This window comes from Tetrao urogallus (genome assembly GCF_951394365.1).
Source record: "Tetrao urogallus genome assembly, chromosome: 1".
Taxonomy (NCBI): Eukaryota; Metazoa; Chordata; class Aves; order Galliformes; family Phasianidae; genus Tetrao; species Tetrao urogallus.
This window is the reverse complement of record NC_136813.1, coordinates 49265809-49292387: the sequence shown is the minus strand read 5'-3', so window position 1 is coordinate 49292387 and position 26579 is coordinate 49265809. Positions and strand designations below refer to the sequence as shown.

The 26579-nt window shown below is 35.7% G+C and overlaps 1 protein-coding gene across 1 annotated transcript in view; it reads right to left on the bottom strand.

The window, feature by feature from the left end:
* GPC6 (glypican 6) overlaps nt 1-26579 on the bottom strand; it is a gene marked incomplete at both ends in the record, with an annotated part of 726193 nt that overhangs the window by 184386 nt on the left and 515228 nt on the right. Inside the window, one exon of the mRNA XM_079536577.1 lies at nt 10818-10983. Coding sequence (XP_079392703.1) covers nt 10818-10983 — 166 coding nt within the window. The remainder of the gene's footprint in view (nt 1-10817; nt 10984-26579) is intronic.

The following is a 26579-nucleotide window of genomic DNA, read 5'->3' as shown; positions in this document are numbered from 1 at the left end:
GAAATACATAACCCCCTTTTTTCAAGTGTATAAATGATACTATAGCTATCACAAACCATACCTATGAGCACCAGAACCGTCCCTCTTACTTTCCAATAGTAACATATCCTGTTTAGCAGCATTCTTTAATCAATGTAAAATAAGGCTGCTGAAGTAAAACTAAACATGGGTATGATTCTACATGTTCTACTGGAACTGTGAAATTTACTGGAAGATTTTTTTTATCATTTCATCTATGAAAATCAAGTTATTTAGTGTTGAATATTGGCTCATGCTCAAGAGAACTTCCTGGCTTTTTGGCACTATTCCTTTTACTATCTATGGCACATCATTCGGTTTACTGATTTTTTTTCCCCTCTCATCCTACAGTTAAGCTGAGTGCAAGATACTGATATAACCTACCGAGTGAAAATGAATACTGATCTCCATCTCATTTCACAATGTTACAGTGAGCTGCAAAGCTTGGCTGAAAAATTTGATTCTCTTTTGAGGTCAGTAATAAATATCCAGTAGAACTGAAATTTCATTCTTTATTTTCAAGCTGCTACATCGTACTACATAGTTATCTGTATTTTAAGAGTTAACAAGACAAGACAGATAGAAAGGTTCTTCGCCGATGCTGCAAACTGCAGTATGATATTACAAAGGTGAGTTACTACTGACATGGACAGTTCAGTATGGAGGCTAAATGAAAAATGCATGTCATAGGAGTTTAAGCTCCCATAGGTTAACATGCAATATAAATGACATCAAGGGGTGTTGAATGCTATATTACAGGGCAAATGACACTGAGTAACACAGAGAAGTAAGATATATAAGAACTGAGTTTTTCATATTATTGCCATATTGCCTTCCAAATGCATCAGAATGCATTCAGATTTCACCATTGCAAAAAATGCTCACAGAATTTTAGCCATATCAGCTCTCTAACATCACCCTGGGCCAAACTAGCTCTCTTGATAACAGAAATGGCAAGACTTCTTGTCAGTAAAGCAGAAAGAAAGGAAGAAAAATCTGTTTTTCTCACCAATAAATGCATCAGGAAAAAAAATCTTTACAAGAGGAAGTGGAGGGTAGACTGCAAGAAGGGAATTCATGGGATCCGTACCAGGAAGAAAGAATGATTTCCTGTATATTGCTTCAGTGAAATTCTGATCTGTCTGGTGGTTTTGAGATTTTGCTCCACTAAAGTTGGCATTGATACAGGATACTTTGTAGAGATCTTTATAGTAGTCTCTTGCCAAGTCATGAGAAATTTATAGCTCAGTTAAGGACCCTCCACCTTTTCTGAAGGCTAAAGAATGGAGACTGAGTATGACCTGTGCCCTGATATACATCTTCATTAGAAAAGAAATGAACATTTCGTTTACAATGAGGAGTATATGTACTTAGTATAATATCCATATAAAATAAAATATTTGAGTGCCTTTTGCCATATTGCTAACAAGGTTTAGAGCTTTTGTCAATATAAAGTCAATTATTAATGGCTCAAAAAAGACCTGCATAAGCAATTAAAAGTTAAGAAATTTATTAATTTAGATTTCTACATTTTGCAAGAATCTAAAATCAAAACTATGATTTGTTTACAGATTTGCATTCTTTCTGGATTGAGTTTTCATTCTTTCAAAAATGTCACGTCGAAACTTAATCAACTTCAAGGACTAAAATAATGTGAAGAAATGATTTAAGAAAACTGCAGATGTCTCATAAATGGTGTCTAGCAGACTATCCATAGCCTATTTAGTTTTGGTTTTTTTTTTTTTTAGTATAGTTTAAATACAAGATTTGGATTTTTACATATGGACACCTTCAGGCAGGCAGAAACACAATTTTGTTTCTGATTTAAGTTTATCATCCTGTTAAAGATAAGACTGTAGAAAAATATTAGACGTTATCATAAATAGATAACCTTTCATCATGTGAAGACAGTGGCCCAAAATTACCATACAACATCAACAGCAATTTTGCTCTGGCATCCAAGAAGTAAGAGATTTGTACACATCCTTCATTACTGAAATCATAGAATAACCTCAGTAAAGCATTTTCAAATATTTACAAGGTTTTCAGTAGTAGGGAGGTAGGGAATTTTCTTGCTATGGAACAAATATGCTCTTATAACTCCATGACATTTACTTGAATAATGGAGAATGTAATCTGATATTTGTTTCTAATATGGAGCTTAGAGAATCTGAAATAGTTAATCAATAGATCATCAATAGATAAATCAATCTGACAGACAAAACAGATAATTTAAAATATTTTTTCATACTTTTAGTTTCTGTTTCTAGTATATGGAATTTGATTAATATTTGTGCAGCTTTCACAAAATAGATGACCAGTAATAACTTCTAACCATAAATGCAGGTACCATGACTAAATATTTTAGAAAACCTAGTTGGTGGTACAGTGCAACAAAAGACTGTTCCCAGCTGAATGATCTTAAACAGTGGAATATAAGCATAAACAAAATGCAGAAGAATGGTCACAGAGGCAAAAATTGTAATAATATCTTCAGTATTTTTTTGGACTAAGTTAAATTATTGCTTAGTTTTCACTTGAAAATAATAGTATTTGAAGAACGTAACATTCATTTAATATGTAATTTATCAATACTGCCTCATCCAAATATTGATGTAAACAAAAAAATATTTATGGAGATAACATAATCAGGCTTTCCAGGGTAATATGGCTTTAACTTAGATAAGTGAAACAAAAGCAGCAATGTTCAAACAAATTAAATGAATATTTGTCTCTTCTCACTTGTGACTTCTGAAATAAATTTAGTTATATTGTTTAAAGTAATGTCTTCTTGCTCTAGGAGTTAATATTTCTTTTTTGAACTATTTTTTTTTAAATATGATTTTATTTCAGAAAAAATATCGCAAATTTTATCTTTCAGTAATTATCAGTAAACTAGAAATAATGTCCTCCACTCCACAACATAATTCTTTAAACATTTGTTTGCTCTTTACTTGTCAAAGAGGAATGAAGACTACTTGCGCAAAACACAGACTATGAGAAGGGAAGGAGTGAAGTATGCAAATAGGTTGTTTATCCAAATATATTTATGTATGAGATGGGTATCAGCTGCACTTTGGATATGGTGCTTTAATTTGGCCAACTGCAGCTAGAAACAACAGTTTCTCAGTTCCGTATTTTAATTCAATCCTAAATTACACTTGCATATGCTATCTTCAAGCACTTTAAATTCAGGACTATGACTCTTGATTTTGTCCTGCAAGTCCTCCATGTAGAGAACTATAAAGACTTTGTAAAATATTGCTTTACAGCAACTTAAAAAAGAATCTCCTTTGTAAATATTCTGCTTTTGCAGAAAGGGGAAAAAAAGTCCTACATTCATCAGTTGCTTTTATGTTCCTTGAAAAAAACCCACCCACATTGATGTACTTCTTTCTGGTAACCGAACCTTAAGGACATGGTCAATTTCTGCAGTCTAGGTATGCACTCCATTCACTCCTACACTTCAAATGCCCCATTGAGTGACTGAGTTTCTCAAACTCTTAGAACCAGAAGGGAAAACAAACAGGCATGAGGCACAACACTTTTCAGCTGGTCCTCAGCCTGTGAAATGCTGTGAAATCAGCACAGCAAAGTGTGTGAGGGATGCCCCTACAGGTAAACAAAGATGTAGCCCTCCGTGAGCATGTTTAATTGTGTTTCCTCTACAGAAGAAAACGCTGTTAATATACACAGTAACAGAAAGAGCAGTACTGTTTATTGTGGTCCTGGAAGCAACAATTCCTCTGAGACAGTACAGCTATGGACTTGGAAAAGTACAAAATAACGATGCTTGAATCACAGAGTAGTCAGCTCATTAAGAGTGAACATATTCTCCTCTTTGTAAAGATGTCTCCCATAACATCACTGCCCAGGGCCCCATCCAACCTGGCCTTGAACACCTCTAGGGATGGGGCATCCACAGCCTCCCTGGGCAGTCTGTTCCAGGATTTCACTTGAGCTGAAGATAAGGAATGAAAATGGAACTAAAAAGTCATCACTTGTGTCTGACAGGGTCTTTGTAAAATCTTTTAAACTAATTTTTTGATAGTTCTGATCCGCACTATTATTTCCAACTGTTATTTCTGCTCTAGAACATAAATGATGCAGTCAAATTAGGGCTCCCTTGTGCCTGGTGTAAATGCTGAGTGACTTTAATTCCTTCAAGCTTGAGAAACTTTTCTTCCTAATTCAGATATCACACAATTCAGGCATACTGCACGTGGGTGGAAAATTCAGAAAGCTGGAAATACCAGATTTGATCCAGTATTTGTAAAAGCCACGTGGCATGATGATGGGTGATGTCTTTCACACACATTAATATATTTCTATCCTTTAACATAAGGTGGCATAACCATTCAGTATAGTTCATTTCTTTAAGTTCAGTTAAAGCTAGGGAGCCAAATAAGTCTGCTGCTATCCTTAAACTAATCATCTGCGTTTTCAAATATCCATGGCATCTTGTCAGCAGTCAGTTTTTGAGAGTTACTCTGAGTGATGCTATTAGCATCCTTCCACGACACATCCTCCTGGTAAAGCACTACTGATGGAGCCAACAAGCTGGAAGATCAAGACAGATGAGCCCCAGCCCTCCCAAAGCTGTAACTGGAGCAGACAATCCCCTTAGCCACACTGGAGGGAAACCTCCTTCTTTAGTGACACATTCTAAAGAGAACATACATGGCACTGAATGCTGTGAGCTGCTGCAGGAAACTATATTGTCTCAGTGGGGAAGTTCAGAGGTTTAGCAGGGTAAGTAGAGTTTAAGAAGTAGGTAAGTGCTGATGCCATTTGCATGCTGCTGGAAGTCCCACAGCTTCAGAAGGCTGCTCTCAGACTGAATTCATTATCATCTTAGTAATTCCATGCCCAGGTTGTCTATCCTTTATATTTCTGAGTGAAGAGAAACAACGGAGAAGAAGAAATAATTTCCTGCTCCTGTGCATCGTCATTTTGCTCAGTGAATAATGATCCTTGCTTTATTTCAGGGATGCTCCTATGTAATATGCCTAAATACTAGCCATAGGCAGTGATTCCATAAAGACAGGGAAAGTATGGAATCATGGAGACTGGTGCTTATTAGAGGACTTTAAAATAATAATGCTGTAATATTTTAATTAGATATTATAGGTTGGGCTTACTGTTTAGCTGTATATTTTTACCCCAAACTGTGATAACTATTTAATGATGTTAAAACTTTTAACAGCACTGCTAATTCCTTTTCATAGGGCTGCTTATGCACTGTGGAGACTATTGGGCTTGAAGGAAACATTTGTTTTCTCCATAAAGAACATTAGACTTACATCCACAAATCCAGTTGTCCACAACTTTTTAAGGAACTGCATTTTCTACCTGCATTTTCACAAAAATTTTCTACCAATTTCCCCTCGCTTTAGGGAAAGATAAGCTAAAGTGGGAAAAAAATTGAAACTACAGATTCCATTTTTTAAAAATTTATTATTGGGATTGGGCTCCACAACCTCGGCAGTCCTCCACCAAACCTTGCCTAAGGGAGTAGTTATCAGCGTATAACAATAGCTGTTGCAGTATACATGGACAGGAGAATTAAAGAAAATTTTAGGCTTGATAGGTTTAGATCTGTAGGCTGCTTTAATTATGAACGCTATTAGTTTTCATACAAAATTTTAATGCTTTCTTTCATGTATTCATTCTATGACCATGGAACAAAAATACAAGAATTTTTACCAGAAACTCTGAATTTGGAGTAGTGGCACTGTAGGGCTGCAAGAATCTTCTGTAGGGCATTCATGGAAGGAAATATATCACTTATTTTTTTCTCCCTGTGTCCTTGAGAGAAGCTAACATATAATAAATATCACAGCACACATTCATACAGTGATTGCAGAGGAGACCATCAGAGAGAAGAAATCTAAGGGCCAGGTAACCAGGGTTGCCAACATCTTTGTTTTAGTTCTTACTTACCATGATCAAGCAGGAGCAAGAATTTTTCCTACTGATTTTTTTTTCATGAGCCAAAGTGATTCTCAAAGAGCACAATAATAAATCAGTAATGGGAAACAGATCTGGGTGGTCTTTTGAAGCTTTAATAGGAAAGTATTTATCTTTGTGCTTGCACATGGAATGGAGAAAACAGAGTCCTGAGGGCTTTTGTAAGCAGTAAATAAAACTGATTGCATATTTTCATCACTCTAAAGCTTTCATTAGGAGTAAGTAGTTAAGGTTTTGATGGGGAATTTTACTTAAAATAATTGAATTGCTATAACTGAGATTGCATGGTATGCTCAATCTCAAGAGGTCTCCTAAGGTGTCTGAGTCATACCAATGGGAAGAAAACAGAGGGATTCCTAAAACACAGCAATGGATAGGTTTATTAGAAGTGCAGCACTGCAGCACTGATGGTAAACGAAATATCTTCAAGACTGGCAGAAGCTTTAGATGAAACCTTGCAGATACAATTTTCTCCTGTGGCTGAAAGAACCAGCAAGACACTGACAGTAAGAGTGGCTCTGGTTCTCGGAGCTGGATGCCAGATTTGCTGGCCTTCAAAGCTAGAAATTGGGCATATCACAGCCTGCTCTGCCTTGCTCCACTACTTTTGAAATATGGAATACATCAGCAACAAAACCACTTGCTCTCAAGCTGTGACCACAACCAAGCACAGGTGCCCCGCAGCTCCTATTCACGGACAAACATGTGGTCCAGAACACTGGGAAGAAAGAATCACAGCATCTCTGTTATAGCTCAGCTCCTGAAGGGTTTACACCAATGTCCTTCCTTCTAAACACAGCAGCAAAGTCAAGCATGCATGATTTACTGTTGAATGGTTCTATAAAAAAAAATATTTCACTTGTAATTTCTGCTGCTATAAATAGCCATGTGGTGACAAACCTCCATGGACTGCAGCAAAGCAAACACAATCTACTCAGGCATTACGCTAGTGTACACTGGCACTAAATGCAGTAACAGAGCATTTATAATTTATTTTAGATGCCCACAACAGAAGCTCCAAGCAGAGTCATTGTGATTACAGCAGTTACCTGGATTTTCACCCTTTTGCTGTGCTGAATTACATAAGGAGAATTGAATTTGGCTCATGGTCTTTCTTGGCACTCAAGTTTAGCATCATCTACATTTTTATCTTAAGACAGAAGGAAGTGAAACTCGCTGCCGTTTCACCTGCTGGATGAAAGGAATCCAGCAGAAACCAAATGGTTTATGGCCACCCTGCCATTCTGAGCCATCATTGACTCAGTTGATGCAGATTCCTACATACATGGAAATCACCTTTCTGCAGATGTTGCTTCTGAAACTGAATGAGGGTTCAAAGGGAAAGGGGAGCTAGTTCCTCAGCTACTTGAGACATAGAGAAGTTGAAGGCAATCAGTCAACCAACTGTTGAGCAAGACAGAAACAGGGACTGAAAAACAGGGCTGCTGGTGAAGAGGAGTAACAGTCTTGCTAAAATTGAGCTTAATTCCCTAAGATAGATAGGTTTAGCATATTTGTAAGTGGGAATCTCTACATCTCTTTTGTGTTTCTGGGATGGAATGAATGCTGGGATTCTTGATCTTTGTCATTAATTGCTATAGCTCCATGGAGAGAAGCATACTTTTGACTGTATCCATTGGGCCATGAGACCTAGAGAAAATCCACTTTCTCCCATTCTGTGGAATCAGTTAGCTCCTCCCCTGAAGCAATCTCCTTCCTCAGCCGTGCATTTCCTCTACTCAGCCTTTTTATCTTTCCTTAGCTAACTTCGCCTGAGACTGGAGTAAAGAAGATTATGAGGGAGGGGTAGTTCATAGGCAAAACATCAGAAGCAAGCTTTGTCAAAATGCATATTTTTGAAGTAAATGTGGTTGATTTACCGCTTACGTATTTTATATAGATACCTGGAAGTAGCAATGAATCATTACAGTTTAATGGTTATTAATGCCTATATCTTCCTTTCCGAGGCAAAATTCTGATTTTCATAGGAATTCTACTTGAGCAGGATGTGCTATATTTGGCTTTTATTGTGCAATAATGAAAACAACAAAGTACAAAAGCCTGTAGTGAAATGTTATACAGAAAGTACACAGACCTTAAGGTGACACAAATAGGAAAAGTAAAATAAACTGTGTGTCATACTGTTGCAGCTGTTTCACCTCTTACCAATTTTCACAGTCTATAAAATCTTGGAAAGCACCAGATGTTTAGGGGAAGTTGTCCTACTCTGCCTAGCTTTGGAAGTGAATGTAAGATTTATTAGTGCTATATCAGTGTGATTTCAGTACTGGTTTTTGCATTTATAAACTAGGTGGAACATATAACACATTCCATTGTCAGAGAGCCCGTTTACTTTCCTCTGCTCCTCCTCACTTGTAGATTTTGGTGTTGCTGAACAATTAAAGTAACTGCAGAACAATACCAGAACATGCTTTCCAGACGATACTATTTGCTATGTTACTGACAAACACAAAGCTTTCTCCAAGTCCTAACTTTAGCCAAAACAACCTTCCAGTCCACTGATTATAAGCTATGCAAACCTATTCTGTTGTGCATGAATATGCACTACTATTTAGGATTCCTGCCTACGCATAAACTGTTGGTGCACAAAATTATTATTTTTTTTCCTAGTGCGTGGTTCCTCACATTGGAACAGGAATAAAAACTGCTCATGCATACTTTCCAATCTCTCATAGCTCAGTGGTGCTGTAAAATGCTGCCATTCGTTTTAATTCAGTGAGAAGAAGTTTTGTTGTGTTTAGTACTAGAGAATTGCATGTGTTATTAGAAAGCCCCTGACAGCTGTCAGAATCAGAGATAACTTGCTGGATTTCAATCTTTCATAAAGGAAGGACTGAGGACCCTCATCCCCAGCAAAGCTGTCAGGGTTCTCACAAAGTGGGATAAAACAGAATACCTTTTCCATACACAGGGAGATCTCTATCTCTCCTCTAAACCATCTCCCATCAATTTGTACAGGGAAAGTTGTATAGGTAGAAGAGAGAGAAAATATGTCTTGATGTATCAGTGCTTTACACTGTCTTGTCATCACTGACATGAAGGGATAATTGCTTAGCAGTTTGCCTTGCCTTGAGGAAGCACTTGATGTTTTACATGGTATTTAATAAATTAGCACAATATTTTAACAAAATGTACTAGCTTTCATGCAGCTTTGCTTTTCTGAGAGCAGGAGAAATGAAAATCTGAAATACATTGATGAAGGCAAGGGCTTTGCATCAAAGACTGAAAGTCTGAAGCTGGAAGCATTTCCACACTTCTGAGCACAAAACTTACCCTGCCCAAATCTCTCAGTGGATTCAAAGCACCAGAAAAGGAAATCTCTTAAGGCCTGAGATCTTACCTTCCAGCTTTTGATTTGAACAGGTGCTTACCTTAACAAAAACTCCGCTATATATTTAGTTACAATGTTTTTTTTCATAAAAGCCTACATTATTTTCTGTGATCACAATTAGTGATGATTTAGGTCTTGCATACTCTTTAAGTTCAAAGGGAAAGAAGCTTTTTCTGTCTTTAACAGGTGGGCATTTATTTCCTATCTACTCTTATTTAGCTTTCAGGTGATGAACTGCCTCTTCCATTCATATCAGCAGTACCATGGGTTTCCCCCATACAGCACTTCTTCCTGTGGTAGTTTCCTTTACCAGAACAAAGGACTGAGAAGGCATGCCTATTTGCATCAGTTTTATAATTGCTATTTGCATTTTTGCTTATGCTATTTTTGTAGCACACTTGATACTCTTTGCCATTTTGCTTACTCTGATCCATTTTTCATCCTGTTTTCTTCTCTCTATCCATCTTATACCACCACTGTGCTGAATAAGGTGAAAATGCATGTGTGAGTTAGAGTCATGCTTTCAAAGTCACATTGATCAGTGGGGTTTGAAATTAGGCAGAGATTGCTGATATTTTGTCTTACAAAAGAAGAAAATAGTATTTTCCTTAAGTACAATAAAGTTTATCCCATTTTTCCAACTGATTTTTTTTCCCCTAGATTCAGTTTTGCCTAGGATGCTTACAAAGGTTTGATATATAACTATATACTATATAGTTATAACTATATATATAAGCTGGTTCTGTTCTTTCTATATTATCATTATATTATTATCATATCATCTCATCCTATCTTTGTACTATATATGACCAAAAGCAACTTGAAATTTCAAGAGTTTTTCTGCTCGAGGTTATCTGTATGGCTATTAAGGAGATTTCTTTTTTTTGCTTATGACTTTACTTGATTGAAGAGTTATGTGAATAAAGCTGTAATAGCAATTATCCTTAAATATGTTTTCAATACTTCATTCTAACATTTTGACTGTATGTTTAATACTTCCTGCTCAGCACACTAGAAGAGGGACATTAGCACATTTTAACTGGGAACAGGGAATTAATAATTTCTCATGTATGTAACATTTTAAGTTATGTATACTATATACTATCAGAATTAAGAAAAGCGCTGTTGCAATTTATGTTGAATAGATGTTATACATTGCTACTATCTTTCAACTTGTAAGAGCCTATTTTGGCCTTGTTAAGCTTGTTATCGTTTCCTCAACCGAAGTTTTCTAATATTTCACATATCGTGCACAATTTACATCAGAACTCATAACACCACACAGTTCCTTTTGAAATATGAAATGTGAAATGTGACTTGCTCTGGGGTGGAAGTGTCATTTCCTACTAGAAATTGAGATGCATCTGCAGTTGTTTCATTGCAAGTATTGACCAACAGCATCTTCCAACTTTGCAGAACTCTGCAGATCTTTGCTATTACCAGTATTTCCTTCCACTAATATTTAAACTCTTCTTACCTATGAACAGATTCCACTCAGTATCCAAATCAGCCTGATTTGCTAGGCAGCCCTTCATTACATTGAGGCAATAGTTGTTGCAAGGTTTCACAGTGGGAAGTCCTCTGCAGTAAGGGCAGTACAACATCTTCATTAACGCCCGGATGCACCCTGGGGTGGGACTGACCTGCAGAGTTTGAAGGGGGGAAAGAAAAAGAAAAAGGAGGAAATCAATCTCCTGTTCTGTGAATGCTGGGGTAGCTGAGATTATGCCTCTCAAGCAATAAGCGTAGAAGGGGCAATCTGTGAGAAAAATCTCAACCCTTAATAACACCCTCCTATGATGCTAAACAATTCCTACTCATTATCGTCATCAACTACAGCCGCAGTGACTTTCAGGAATGCAAAAAAATCAACAATCCCCTCCTGATGGCAGCACTTTCTGCCCCAGCCCTCCCACATGAAATCTATTGGAACTAAAGGAAAAAAAGCCAGGAAATAAGTTGGACAGAAACTGACCGATCCTAACCAGGAGGATCCTGAGGTTTTGCTACACTCTTCTCACTCAGGCTAGAACTGCCAGTCACACTGGATGAGATTCTCCTCTTCATTAAAGTGCAGTAAATCCAAGATAATTCCAAGATAATTTCTATCAAATTATTCAGAAATGCATCATGAAAAAGGGATATCATCCTGTTCTCGCACAAAAAACACCCTTCTATTTTCTCAGGCAAATTCATAAAGAGATCAGTCTTTTTTTTTTTTTTTTTTTTTTTAATGTATGATTTTCTCTTTCAGTATCTTGAGCAACAAAAAAGCATTTTATTGACAACAGCCTAACGCATTTCACGTTAAGCATCAATATGGCAGAACATGGCTGCACTTGTTGAACTTAGAACTGCCATCACAGCCAATGGAAAGACACCCCGTGAGTTTAGGGATTTCAGTCAAAATCATTAATGTGTGTACGGCTGACAGAAAGAAGTAGTATGTAGCTATAAACTTTCATTTATATCTAATAGGGTTTTCACTAGAGTCATGGTTTTCCTGGAGATGGAGAATTAAGGTCAGAGAAAGATTTCTTTCATAAGGACCTCCTGCTATCTCTAATGATAGGATCTTTCCTGCCATCTTTTTTATCCATCAAAATGCCAGGCATCTATTCAGTAATACCTTTTGTATCCAGTTGGAGAGAAATAAATCTTTTTGGGGAAGTTTCTTTATCCCTTTTATTGCAGGGTAGGATAAATCTTTTTCTAGAGGACATTCACTGAATACTCCCTAAATACTCCATTCTTAGATTTAAACTGTCCAAATTGAGCACATTTGATAAGCACTTAGTGTTTGTTGGATAAATATTATTTCCCTTACCCTCTCATTTCCTTATTTCTTTCATATCAGACTTAAAATTTTACATGCTACAATAATGTATGTTTTCAGGACTGAAACTCTATCTTGCATTAAAAGTGCACAATAATAGGTACTACTTGCAAAAGGTCTTGTCACAGTGCAGTGGAGCATATGTTTCCTGTGTCAGAGTGACAGTCTAGCACAGTGACAGAAGGGCTACAGGCTCCTCAGTGATTTGAGAATTTCTGAACAGGAAAGTGCAAAAAAATGGCATTCCTTTCACTTATTTTGTTGGCTTATGAATAAATGCAACAGTTTAATATGAATTGCAACTATTTTTTTTCTATAGTCATGGAAATTTGTGCTAAAAGAGAGCGTGAAAGCATGAATCTGACTGTGCAATATAGCAGCCTGTGCTAAATCTACTGATAGTTCGGTTCAGATAGTCTTTCTTCCTCTTCTTTTTTTTTTTTTTTCTTCTGGGATTTCTTTTCTTCTTTCTGGTACAGAATGTTTTCATCACACTGGACCTTTTTTTGGACAAATCAGCTAACAGTTAGAGCAGATGCTTCTGACTATGCTCAGAGGTGACTTTTGCCTCACTTTCCTAAAGAAATGCACTTTACTCACGCAACACTCAGAGGAGGTGTGTAAAGGTATATTCGGCCATCTTGTTCTGATAACTTTAGAACATGTTGGCCAATTTCAATCAAATTTGACCGAGGACTTCAAGTCTCAGTACAATAAGATCCTACAAGCTTTTGGAAAACAGCTGGGAGAAGAAAAGGAGATAGTCTCTGTTACTGCCTTTATTTAGGAAAAGGCTGAATCAGAAGGTCAGTTCCACAAGGAAATCAAAGAATACACATGGAGAATGATTCTGTGAATGTCCCAGGGGTTAAAAAAGCACTAAAAGTAGAAATTTAACCTTATTAATCACCAGAAAATCCAAATACTAAGTATAAATCAAAGGAAGCATTATAATCATTATTTCCACTGCTCAGAACAACTTTCTGTGGTTACTTGCCTAGCTTTTTTTATCCATATACCCCCAAAACCTAGAACAGGCCCACTTTTATAAAAAGATTAGCAGTGAAAGGGGGACGTGAGTAAAATACAGAGCACTCAAAATCAGTTTGAAATTGCTGTTTACACTTTGTTGTATTTCTTCCAGTCGCCACTGAGAGTTTTATCAGCAGTTACTTTCATGTCTAAAATTGTGCTTCTTCCCCTGCCCAGAGTTCTTGTCAACGCAAAGTTGTTGACACCTGGTTGACCTTCTGAATTCAGCTGAAATCCACATGTTCTCCCATCTATGTCTTCTCAAGCCCATGCTGGTACTTGTGCTGACATCCCTTATATCTATGGGGTCTTAATCTTCTGTGAAAATATTATGGTGCTTTCATTCTTGAAAAGCATAACTAGAGAAATAAAAACAGTTCTAGTTTATATGATTATATTTGTAACAACCAAATATCATAAATATTTACATAAGCTTTATTTTATCACAAATTTAATCAGGTACCAAATTTTTCTCTGCTAAAGGTCCTGATCATATCTCTGATATGCTAGCACAGGACCCTAAAAGTCAGTTAGAATATTTATTTACAAGAGCTCAGTGAATTCTGAATTCTTTTTGCATTACAGATCAGCTTTAATCAGAGCACTGTCTCATGGCATCCACTCCAAGGTAGCAAGGATAATTTCTTACCACACAAAAAGAATGAGCTGAACTCAAGCCTCTCAGATCTTGTCTGAATGTTTCAATATCCTTTGTATAAAATGGTGGCATCATCAACAGCATTTTATAAGAAAGGAGGGTGCCCTGCTTTTTTTTTTTGAGAGAAAGCCATTTTAAAGAGAGGCCAAACTGTGACTTGAAGAAAAAAGCACCTGGGGAAAACTACAGCAGCCTTTGGTAGACTATATAGACCTATATAAGCATCTCCTTCCTGATCATGCTGGATATTGCAGATCTCTGTCTCAGAAGTTGCTATGCTGCTTAAATAAAATATCAGCTGATCACTCTGAGGCCAGGTAAAGGGTATAGCTTACATTCAAGATGTTTATGGCTAGCACCTACAGGCCACATTCCGTAATACTACATTGCATTTGGCACTACAGGCTCCCTTGGTTTCCACGTGGTGCCTGAATAAGTAAAATAAATATTTTTGTGTGGTTATTTTTCAGCTATGGAATAATAAGAGGCAGTACTGCAAGCAGTAGGATTACCAAAAAGCTAAATATAATGTTGCATGTTTTGAAGAAAGAGAGGAGGTTATTTCTATGATATTTAGATTACACTAGGAAGGAAAGAAGAGGACAACAACAGGACAAGTATCTTCTGGAACTGATCTCTGTGAAGAAACTTCCTCTGAAAAGCACACAGGCATTGATTGCATGGGGAGATCTAAAGCAGGCGGTCCAAAATGGATCCAGGAGGGTCTAGCAATTAAGCTGTGATCTGGTGAGTCTTGTTCTCAATGCTGCTCCATGTCTCCATCACCTACAGTACTAATGTACCTCCACATGACCAAATTTTATTGTGGCAAAGGGAAAAATGAAGATGAATCATCTACTCTAGAGGCCTGAAGATTTTATGAATCCAGCCTCCAGTGAGCAGCCAAGTTTTGATTTTCAGCTTCAACCCTTTTTTTCCTATTACTTCATTTTCAGAGAATAGAATCAGCTTTTTCTCCTTCCTTAATGACAGTTCTCATGCATAAAAAATTATCAAGATTTTCTCTAACAGTGTGAAATCTTGGTAAAAGAACAAACATAAAGAAATCAGCTTAGATTTTGAGAACACATGGAATCTGTATATTATTATAGAAAGTTGCTTTTCAACCAATCAGATTGGCTTGACACATTTTCTGATGGCAAATTAAAAGAAACATATTTTGAAAGCCTATTTCTCATGTTCATCTTTCCATCTTAAAACAAACAAACAAAATCTCCAAACTCAAACCAAAGAAACCCCACAATATCTTTACTCAGAATCTCTCACACCTAAAAATATTTTTTCTGCAGACCAGTCAAATGAAAGACATTCCTATCATTCAGAGGTATTTGAACCCTGCATTTGCTCAGGAAAACTGTTTATCAGCTTTAAATAATATTTGTTACTATAGGCTTTTATTTACTTATTTAGTCTTTTACAATGCATTGCAACAAATCATAGCAGAGAAATTTGCATGGACACCAAAGTTTAGAAATAAAAAGTCCTAAAATAAATCATATTTTAAAAATCAATCAGAGCACATCAAATGACACTATTGGAGAAACCTCCATAGAGGAGTCATTAATTGTATATCATATTTTCTCCCTGACTGACTAGGACATCTTCATTTTAGTATAAGCATACACAGATTGCAGCATGTCAGAAAAGTAACTATCAGAACTTTGACTGAGCCCAGTAGCATGTTACACAGCATTTTTAAACATATTTTGACAGCTTCATCTTCATCCAAATGTAAGTATATGCATACATGCAAAAAAAAACACAACAAAAAACAGAAAACAAAACCATAAAAACAACTCCAAAACCACCAAAAAGCAAAATTCTAGAGGCCTTCATCACTGAACACTTGTTTTCCCCTTTCAGAAATTTTGGAAGTAATATTATTTCACCTAAAAGACAGAATTTGCAATCAAGAAAATATAAATAATTTAGGATAGAACTTTTTTGGGGGGCATATCATGAAGTTGCATTCTCTCATAACACATTTTCAAAAATCACACTTTATTACGTACCTGATCTATTTTTATAATCAAGACTTGGCTTTATTGTGTACACAACTTAAATCTTTTTTTTTTTTTTTTTTTTTTGATATAAAAAGTTCAGAAAAACAGTTTAAAGAACCTTGAAAGGGTCAGAAAAACTGATATGCAGGTTCTCTACTTGTACTTGTAGGAGATTTCTTACAGAAGTAACTGATATACGTTGTCTGGTGCTAGAGACATTCCTCCAAAGTAATATTGAATGTAGTCAGAGTATAAAGCCATACTTAAGTCCAGATCCTGTCATTTCTTGATGTATAATAAAATCTGTCAAGTTTGAGCAAAATTTATCAAAGCTGAGTACCACAACAGGCACACAACTCCTTCCAGCATTTCCTATGGAATCAATCTCATTGTGAAGCACATGGAGCCATTCCTTAACATGAAAACCTGAGGTGAAACTGCCAGCCAGCCCAGAAAGTAGATACTCATTTTTAAGTGCCTGTACACTAAATAATCTTTCCATCTTTAGGGAAGATGCCCGCATTTTATTTCAAACTGTATGAATGCTTTAACAATGTGGCTGCTGGATAAAAACTGGAAAGTGTTATTTCCTTTCCAGTTCAATATTCAGGTTGAAGTAACAAAGTCTGCCTTAAAGAAAGGCATTTTTACAAGGCAGTGAGGTATATTCCTGCTATTCCATGTAAGTGGATCATAGTTGGACAGAGTTTTAAAGTGAGTCATTGTCTTTAGCACTTGTTCCATTGGTTAGATCATTCATCTCCCCACTCAATAACCCACTGTCATGTGCCCTGTGCAGGCATGGTCCTCTGAGAAACTGAGGAATCTTTATGTCATTTTTTGTCTATGTAGCTTGCCTCCAACATAACAGTATAAATGGAAAAAATGAGCTGTGTTCAAGTACAATTTTGTTCCTAGCCTAATTGCTTCAAGAGACTCAACTAGGACTAGGGGGATAATAATGCAATGTTTATACATGTTCCCAGGTCAGAGCCTAATGTTGTGTGCATTAGCATGTCTTAAACAACTCCTAGGGAAATGCAACTCCACTGAGACAAGTAGTCCTCCCATATTAATCCACCAAATGTTAATATATCTGTGGGAAACTTGATAGTCTAGTTTTAACATTTCCTGACCAAAAAAAGTGTAACAGTATAATTCTAATATTTCCTACCCAAAATTATATACAAATTCAAATAAGACATAAGGAGAAATTAATGGTGGTGCATTTCAGAAGAGAATGAAGACCAAAACTTTTAATTACTTTAATAATTGTTCTTTATTGTATTCAATAAACTAGAACTAAGGAAACATTTTCTAATAACAAAAAAATTGTTTATGATCTCATGAAATAAGTTTCAAATTAATTGTAACTTCAATTAAGCATTTAGATTGATGTAGATGGGGTCAGGCTGATGTGTATAATGAGGTACACTTCATAGGTTGCACAGAACTTCCAGAACCTGTTAGATCACCTATCCTAAGAGGCACAGGTACTTTTTTCTTTCGTTTGATGTTTAATTAAATTCAGCATAAAAACTGAACATCAGTCCAGTTCACTCACTGCTTTACATCATATATCTTTGACACTATCTTCTCAGCAGGATACAATTACTACCTATTGATTTCTATTATTTGTTTTTAAATAGGGGAAACAGATAAGGCTTAGCTACTAATGTTTTTGTTGTGGTTTTTCTTTCTTGTTTTTTTTTTTTTTTCCTCTTTTCCTCTTTCTTTTCAAACTAGATTTGCTTACAGCTATACCCAAGTGATTCATTTTCTTCTTGTTCACATTTTCTCTATTTTCACAAGCATTATATTACTGCTGATTTCACTTAATATTCTAGATATCAAACAAGTTATTTTTCAACAGATTTCAGTTGAAAATATGAACAGAATGTATCTAATTAGAGCAGCATATAAATATTCATAACATATTTGAATGTATTATTTAAGTGCTGTTTATTGTTTCAGTCTGGTTCTTTGATTCTAAGATCTGAGCTCACTGCTCATACGGTACAATCTGATATATAAATGGAAATAGTGCCTCAGCCATACTCAACTGGGAATTTATGTTGTAGAAGGTCACTTTGAAAATACTTGCTTATACCAATCAAAAGTCTCATTTAATACTGATCTCATAAATAAAAAATGCTATCTGCTGTTTTATCAGTTCATAGTATCCCAGATGACTGAAAGGTAGAAGAGCTGTTTTGAGGACTATGGCTTTGTATTAGTATCTTTGACTTTGTGCTTGAATTATACCGAAATAGAAGTAAAACAATCAACAGTCAGTTGAACAGCTGCAAGATTCCTACAATTCTTGGATGCCATGTCTCAAGAACATGATAAGATTTAAAACATGCTAAACTTTATTTTAATAATTTCATATCTAATAAAATATTTTTTTCTAAAAAATATATCATTAAAAGTTCAACGTGTTCTTAAATTATTGAAAAGAGATTTAAAGTAAATAGCTGAACTCTAAAGTTTAATAACATAAAAAAGAAATTACATATATACTATCTGATACAAATTGTGCAATATTAAGCACTTACTCCATTGCAACTCAGAGGAACCAAAGTTGTTTTTTAGGATTTCTTCTTTAAGATGCCCCTTACCATTATTCTTAATTTTTAAATCATAAGAAACTATATTTCCTTCCAACATTTATTAAAATATCAGCTATATTTCATACTTATTCATTTCAGTATATCCATAATTGTGTAACTGTATGTGCATAGTTCTGGAAGGCAGATAGATACCACCCCTCCATCTTAAAGATGAAAAACTTAAACATAATAGGTAATTTTAATAGACATTTAGATGGATAAAATTGGAAAAGTTCTGCATTGGAAAATTTCAAAGCTGCTTATAAGTATGACTCTCATCAGTGTTTCACCTATGTTATCAATATGTGTAGTTCTGAAACGGTTTGTAGAGAAATAAAGACTGTAAGTCTCATGAGGAAGTTGCACTTAAAATAGCAGATCACTATCGGAGACATGAATTGTGGAATTTCACAATTTTTCCGTGAAAGTCAAGGTCAAAAAATCACACGGACAAAATGCTCAAATGCTGACTAAATTATGAGACTGAATATCTATATAAAGAGGAAAATAATATGTTTCCCTATTATTAGGGAGCTGAAAAGAATTGCATATCAGTTTACTTGAATATGGAAAATCCAAATTTAGAAAGGCACTTGAAGTTATAGTCACAGGATATTTTGTAAACTGTTAATTATTTTTTCTCTCTTGTGTCACTTCTCAGTGGTGATTTAAAACTTTTTCTTTTTTTTAAAACTTAGTTTTTACACTCTGAAATGCTTGAATACTCATGTCTAGATATTAAAATGTTCTTCATAAATCCTGTTTTATATGTCAGAGGAATAATCAATTGCAAATGAACTAGGTGTAAAGATCATTGTTTGCTTACAAGGATCATTAAACCAGGAATTTCTTAGACTGAAAATAGTGCAGGTTGAGAAAATAGTTCAGGATACAAGGATTTACATCCCATGAGATATTATTGAGATGAAAAATCTGCCCTCTAAATTGGAAAAATATTTTTCTTTCTCATCTACTGTGTGAACAAGCCCATGTTAAATAAAATTTGAGGTGTGGAATCCATTTTTCCAGCATTGTAAGGGCAAAGATAAGGTGACAAATCTTTGAAACAATTTCTTCCTTCCACTCCCAGGAGATGAAAAGTATCTTGTTATACAGAAATAAGGAAAGAATCTCACAGCTGTAAAGCTTTTCAGATTCTACCTTCTCTTCTGGAACATGAACTTTAAGAAATTCTCTTAATGAAAAGCAGTTCTTCTGCTTTCCTACTGTATCTCACTTGAAAGAGAGCATGATTATTTCTTCTGTGCTTGTGTAAAATGTATGTGGCTTCAGCTAGATAAGAAGGCCTTGGCTTAATAGGAAAGCAAGCACTAAATTTTCCAGGGTTGAAAACAGAACTGCGTAAGTCAAACTGGTAGAGGTCAGAAACAAAAACTACTTTAAATATTTTAGGAAAATGTTCAGACACAGATAATTACATGATATAAGTCTGAATACGCACAATTATTTAAACAGAAAAAGTACAGTAAAGTCAACAAAAGCCATCTTGGTGTTTGAGCCAATAGAAATCAAATCAAGAATGCAGTTCGTAATTTATTCTTAATTTAATCATAATGCTGCAATTGAGCTTTGTCTCCAGAGAACAAGGGGAGGAGGAGATTAGCTGTAATTTGGTAGACAAAATGAAGCATTCAAACACTGAAAGATTGGTAAGAAATATACTACTTGGTAATTTCTGTTCCCTTTCTGTGACCTGGACCTGTTCATGGCTGCGTTAGACCAAATGTCTGTCATCTTCTCTATTGCAGTTTTTATGTATATGGCATAAATATTGTTTATAGGGACCAGCACTGCAAGAAAGCAGGGGGAGCAATGAAATTCCCCCAGTGACAAATCAGAGTTCAATAATATTATCAGATGCCACTCAGAAGTCTAGGAGACTCATAGCACAGAGAAATAAACCCACAACACTGGAGAACGACCCAAAGCAAAATAGATTTAGATATCGCTCCGAGAAATAGGTTCAGAAATTCCCCAGAAACTTCTGTAATTTGGGGAGCAAAAAGAAAATACATAAAGTGTAGAACTTCAGAAGTGATCTTTAGTACTATTTTCTTGACTAGACAGCAATATCTAAATCTAACCTATGCTCCCAAGTTTATTTCTGATTCATTTCAAACTAAATAATTTAATTCAATAATTTAATATAGGTGTGTGTTACTGTCTCTTGTGGTGCTATAAAAAGAGTAACTATATAAATGTCTTCATGCACATGTCTCAAGAAATATGAATACATCTCTTCTTTCCAACAAAGACAGAGGATATTTCTGAGCAATGATGTGCAGTTGCCTTGCAGGACAGTCAGTCAGGAGAAGAATGAATTTGAAAGATGCATTAAGAAAAGATGGTTTAAAAAAAAAAAAAAGCCAGGTAAGATTCTGTATAATCAAGCAGAAATGGATTTGTGCTCACTGGGAGGAAAAGAAAAATTACAGAGATGCAACAATACTTCACGTATTGTTCAGCAACAAATTACAAATTGAAGGGGTGGTCCTTGATAACCTGGAAATTAAACCCCTGGATAAACAGGAGTGAAAATTCTGAGAAAGAGTTGAGGTGAAAAAAGAAAATAGCTGCTACAGCAAAAGATAATGATCAAATCAAGAATTAGACACATTGTGCAGCAGTATCTGGATAAGAAAATGATGTGAAGAACGACCAAGTCAGTCCTATTTATAACAGCCAAGAAACTTGACATGCAGAATAAATTTCTGAGAGCAAAGTCTTGCTGACTACCATGATTCAGAGTGCAAAACAGAAAAGCATTTGAGAATAAAATCTATTTTCTCAAACAGAGAGAGAGCAGCAAAACTGTTCTGATCCCTCATAAGTACTATCAAGAACTCACAAAGAATTCTTGTTCAGTGTCCACTGGCCTGTGAATTATTTTACTGACTTAAAAAGGGCATGAGGGGTGGTATAGAAGGCTGTGGGATGTCTTACTTGTGCAGTGTCAGCAAGAGCACACTAGCCCAGATGAGAAAGAAATAAATGAGGACATAATATTGACAGTCTTGGCCAGTGATAAGTTATGCAATGATTTGAGTTGACAGGTGACAACAGATTGACCCAATATGTTCCAGCTCTTTCCTGCTCTAAGATACATGGAGTTCTGATGCAAAAGATACATTGAAGTTATTGGCCAGGTAACCAGGATCTGAATTTGTTGATAAAGGGAATATCCTGGATACAGCTGGTAAGGACATGTATATTCCTTACAGATGCCTTCCTATATGACAGATGAATTGTCTAGGCTGCATATAGCACAGAATAAGGAATATGAAGTAGATGAACTAGGACTAAGAGTGGGTTATGTACTAGAGAGAGAAATAACGTTATAGAGATAACAAAGTAGGCAACACCAATGTTGATGTCTCTGTCTGCTTGAAAAGCTTCATCCTATTTGTACTCTGAACATTTTTTTCAAATGAATTCAAAGGGAAAAATAGCATAAGTGGCTCTGTGAAAAAAAAAAACCACCAAATAAACAACAAAACAAACCAAGGAAATCTTCATAGATGCAAAATATGATTTATCTTATTTTCCATATTCTAGGTCCCACCACACTAAATTCAAAATGCAAAGTAGCAAATTTCTCTGGGTTGTGAAATGAAACATCAAATCCATTCTTGGGCAGTAAGCTGGTCACACCTTGCCAGAAACAAGATGGGTGCTTGTAAAACACAGACATCACTTCAGGAATCTTCAGGAATGAATGCTAAATCTACTTTGAAGACTGGCTTTTTGTTGTAGACCCTCAATCCCAGTAAGGAGCAAGATGTTCTATGTTCTATGTTGGTTGTCTGGGGCACAACAGAATATAATACTTATACTTCTGCTTCATTTCATGATATGAAAGAAGCACAAGATGAAGGATAATAGACTGGACAGTAAAACAAATTCCTTGTGGATCAAACAGAAGTACAAATGTCTTAAACTATTTCCTGACCTTTAAAATGCAGAAGGCTTTCAGATCTTTAGTGCATCCCAGGAAGGATCTAGTCAGACACATTGTCATGAACTAATAGTCAAGAACTGGCTCCTCATTATGAAACACAATATCTTGATAATATATTCAGAGTAGCACAGAAGTAGAGAAATGCTTTATAAATAGATCACTATCTATTTATAAGCACCATAAATGCCCACTGCATTATGTGGGACCAAATCATGTGAGATCACCTTATAGCTCCATGTTAACATTTCCTCTTTTATGGTCTTTCAAATCCTCTTGTTAAATTTTCAAAAAGCTACTTGTAAATATAAATACCGTATATAAAATATTTAACAGATGCTCAAGTGCACCTTGGGATGATGTCTACAGTCTGAAATGACCTGTTTATGGGATGTATGCCCACATTTCTGCTGAGTATTACACTTGCTGCTTTTGGAACTGTAGAGTAGAAAGCAGATTTGTATCTTCCTTCACAATGGAGCTATATTTTATTTTATAATTTTATTTAATGTTACCTTTTTATTTATTTACTTTTAATATATCTCTCATCCCCTACAGACAAAATGATATGACAGCAGAGGGGTCCTTGTAAGTGTCCATGTGTTCTACTTCCAAGCAAATGTAAAAGGAATGTAGGAAAGAGATTAAATTGAGAAAACTTAGGAAAATTAGTGTCACTGCAATAAGAACATACCTTCTTTTCAGTGTTTTGTCTCTACAATGTGCACTAAACAAGAGCAAAGAGTCTGCATTGGATGAATACACAATACAAAGCCAAATATGTAAATTCCCTAAGAATATTTTGTTGGATATTGTTAAAACAAAGTAGTCCTGAACGAAAGATCAATTTTTCTTCCACATAAGAACATAAAAATTAAAATCATGTGCATCTATAGTAAAATGTCATGCATTTTCTTTACGCTGACAATTAACAGAGGAATCAATCACCCTAGCTCTGGTACTAGAATTTTTGGAAAATATTTTGGTAGAAAGTAAAGATATTGTAACTTCGATTTGAAATAAGCAAGTATCAAATAAAGGAAAATTCTTTGAGTTTAAGCTGGTTATTTGTTCATGTTTTCAGAAGGCAGATCAAAACCTACATTACAAAAACATATCTGACAATTGGATTTGCTTTTTCCTTTTAGGTAGAAGCAGACTAAATGTGAAATTTACTATTAAATCTTGATTTATTCTACCATGAAATTTTGAACGAACAGAAGTGGAGTCTACAAGCATATGAAAAAATTTCTTTCAGTGTTTCATTCTTCATAAATCCTTAGCAGGTAAGTTGTTCTTTAAATATTTTATCTATCCAAAACTGAACAGGAGGATGCATTCTGTGTTGACTAAGACCTAAAAAGCAGCAAAGCTGTAAATGTGAAAATGAACAGTAGACATTTAACTGGGAAAACATATAGTCTAATATTATTTTATTTGGCTCAGTTATTTTGCTACAATCAGTTTAAGAATAATAATTTCAGTTATCACCACAAACGACTGTAGTTGTCTTATTTACATTTCTCACCTTATCACGTGTGGAAATCACTCATGTATGTGTTATAATTTAGATCTGTCAACATCCCCTGGAAACACTGATCCTAAATCACCCTTATTGGGTTGGAAGTGCTCTGTAGTAAACACTGAAGCCCGTGTCCCAGGTGCAAACTTTCCAGCTGTTGGCTAAGAACAAGAGCATTGTCTGTTCTCACTGCTCTAATACCTGATACATCTTCACCTTGAAGATTTTACATCAAACGGATATGAAGGGCTGAGGAAGACATAACAGCATCAACCTGATACTGCAATATTTCTAGGTACTATTCTCACATTGTGACTACTTGTCAGGATGAGATATCTGCGAGATAAAAGCGCCATGTATGTTCTGATATTTTTTGTAGGTGAAATCTGGATTCATAGTGCTTCCACAGATCTTTCTGTGTGGGCAATCTGTGGCCATACTACCACCATCACCCAGCACTCAGTGGGGTGGTGTTATAACAGCTGTAGCAGACTAAATTGTGCTGTGGAATGAACTGGCCCCGAATATACCCGAAGTCAGGTGAGGACAGCAATTTTTGTGTTGCTCCCCTGTCATAACAAGTTGTCTTTTAAAAAGTGCAAGATTTCCTATAACCTGTTCCATGAATCCTTGCTAGATAGCAAAAGTCCATTCACGTTGAAGCTGAAAAGACACCACCAACATGAGTGAATGACTTCCCTAAGTGGTACACGACTGAATTTACAACCAGCTAAATCAGAAGGTCCAGTAAAACTAAGGCACAGCACAGTGTAATGGCTACCTGGCAGTAAATTGCTATTTAAGCTATTTCGTGGCCATTTGTCTTTATCTGATTAAGCCACCTGATTTATAAAACATGTTGGAGCACAATTTATGTACAGAAGTATAATCTACCTAGTGGTTTGGGTTCCATAACCACAGGGATAAAGATGCTCAAACCATAAAGGTGCACTTGATGCCAGATATCCATTTATAAAGCCCACTGAAAGATGTCTCATCATTACCATCTCCGGTATGGATGAACTGTCAACTACACTACCACAACCTCTTTCCAAACCTTTCAAAATGAAGACAAGCCTCAGTCATGTGCAAAACACAAAGGTACTTCACAAGTCAAGAGAGATTTCCTCATCAGTGTAGCAATATCATTCACCTTCAGTAAAAAAGGCAACAAGGATATAACTTCTGTAAAACCTTTCACAGAGAGGACAGATTTTCCAGAGGGTGTGAGAAATGCTATAGACCCAACAGTGTCATCTATATCTAAAGGTGGATACTGAAACAGTTCTGAATGTGACATCTTTAGCTCAGGAGCTACAAAACAGTGCAAAAATGTACAATTTCACCATGTCTTTTCATGTAATAAAGAATATATTGTTTCTGACAATACCTCTAGAAAAATACCATTTTTAAATATCTGTGTCTTAAAAGGAAACTGAAAACTTTTTCAAAAACTAGAGGAAAGACAATACCTTGTTTTCTTTGTAAAACTGAGTGAAAAGTGCACTGTCAACTACCAAGGTTCAAATTCTTACTCACATGGTCAAGGGCAGTAAAGTTGAAAGCAGTGCAAGGTCCCCTGGACACCTGCCTGGTTTTAAAGGATTGCTTCCAGAGCAATCGAAAGAGTAAATTTGTTTATGCTTCCCTGATTTTCAGAATCCTTACATATGACACTCTAAACTTAACAGCGAATTAAATCCAACCACAACCTGCAGCACAGGTACCTCTGCACAAGGAATCAAACTGAGGTCACTTGCCAATTCCTCATGTCAGTAAAAAAGACATCTGATAGATGGCCTCAAGATTAATTACTGAGACCACTTTAAATTTGGAGCATCCAGTTTGTTCTTTTCTCCCTGAAACACTGCTTTCTATCTTACAGAGAAAAAAACATAGTTTAAAACTAGTCCTTTTTTCATCTTCATTGTTAATTTTACGTCTAATTGTATCATGACCACTCTATACTTCAGTCCAGAGTCCATCAAAAATTATACCATGAACATTCTACGAATAAATAAAATAAGCTGAGATTTGTCAGAAGTTTGCTTTGATGGGCACTGTTCTATCATATTCATGTCCTGTAAATAAGTGAAATTTAAAAAAGAAAGAGATTAAAAGAAAAGAGACATGAACTTCAACAGTTTTTACAGCTTGTAAAACAGTATTTTAATCTAAAGTTTTATACACTAGCAAAGCTTTCAGAATAAATATTACATGTAAGGAATGGTTGCCATCAGTTAAAAGGCTAAGCTTTCTTTCACACTTCGTATAGGAAGTGTAGAATTTCTTGCTAGATAGCAACTAGTCCTCAGGAAATCTGCCCCTTATTTCATCAATTTATTTTTTGCAGCATCCCTCTATGTCTTTGTTGACTGTCTTCCATTTCTAACACCATAAACGTTTTGCCCTGAGCATGTTCAGGTACATTTGTGCAAGAAAAGAAATGAGAACTAAGAAACACAGAATACATTGTTCAGGCACATATCTGACATTACTGTACTTAGTGTCTACTCACCAGTTACAAAACCAGTAAGAAAAACATTTCACACTACACTTTATTTGTTGATTTCATGAAT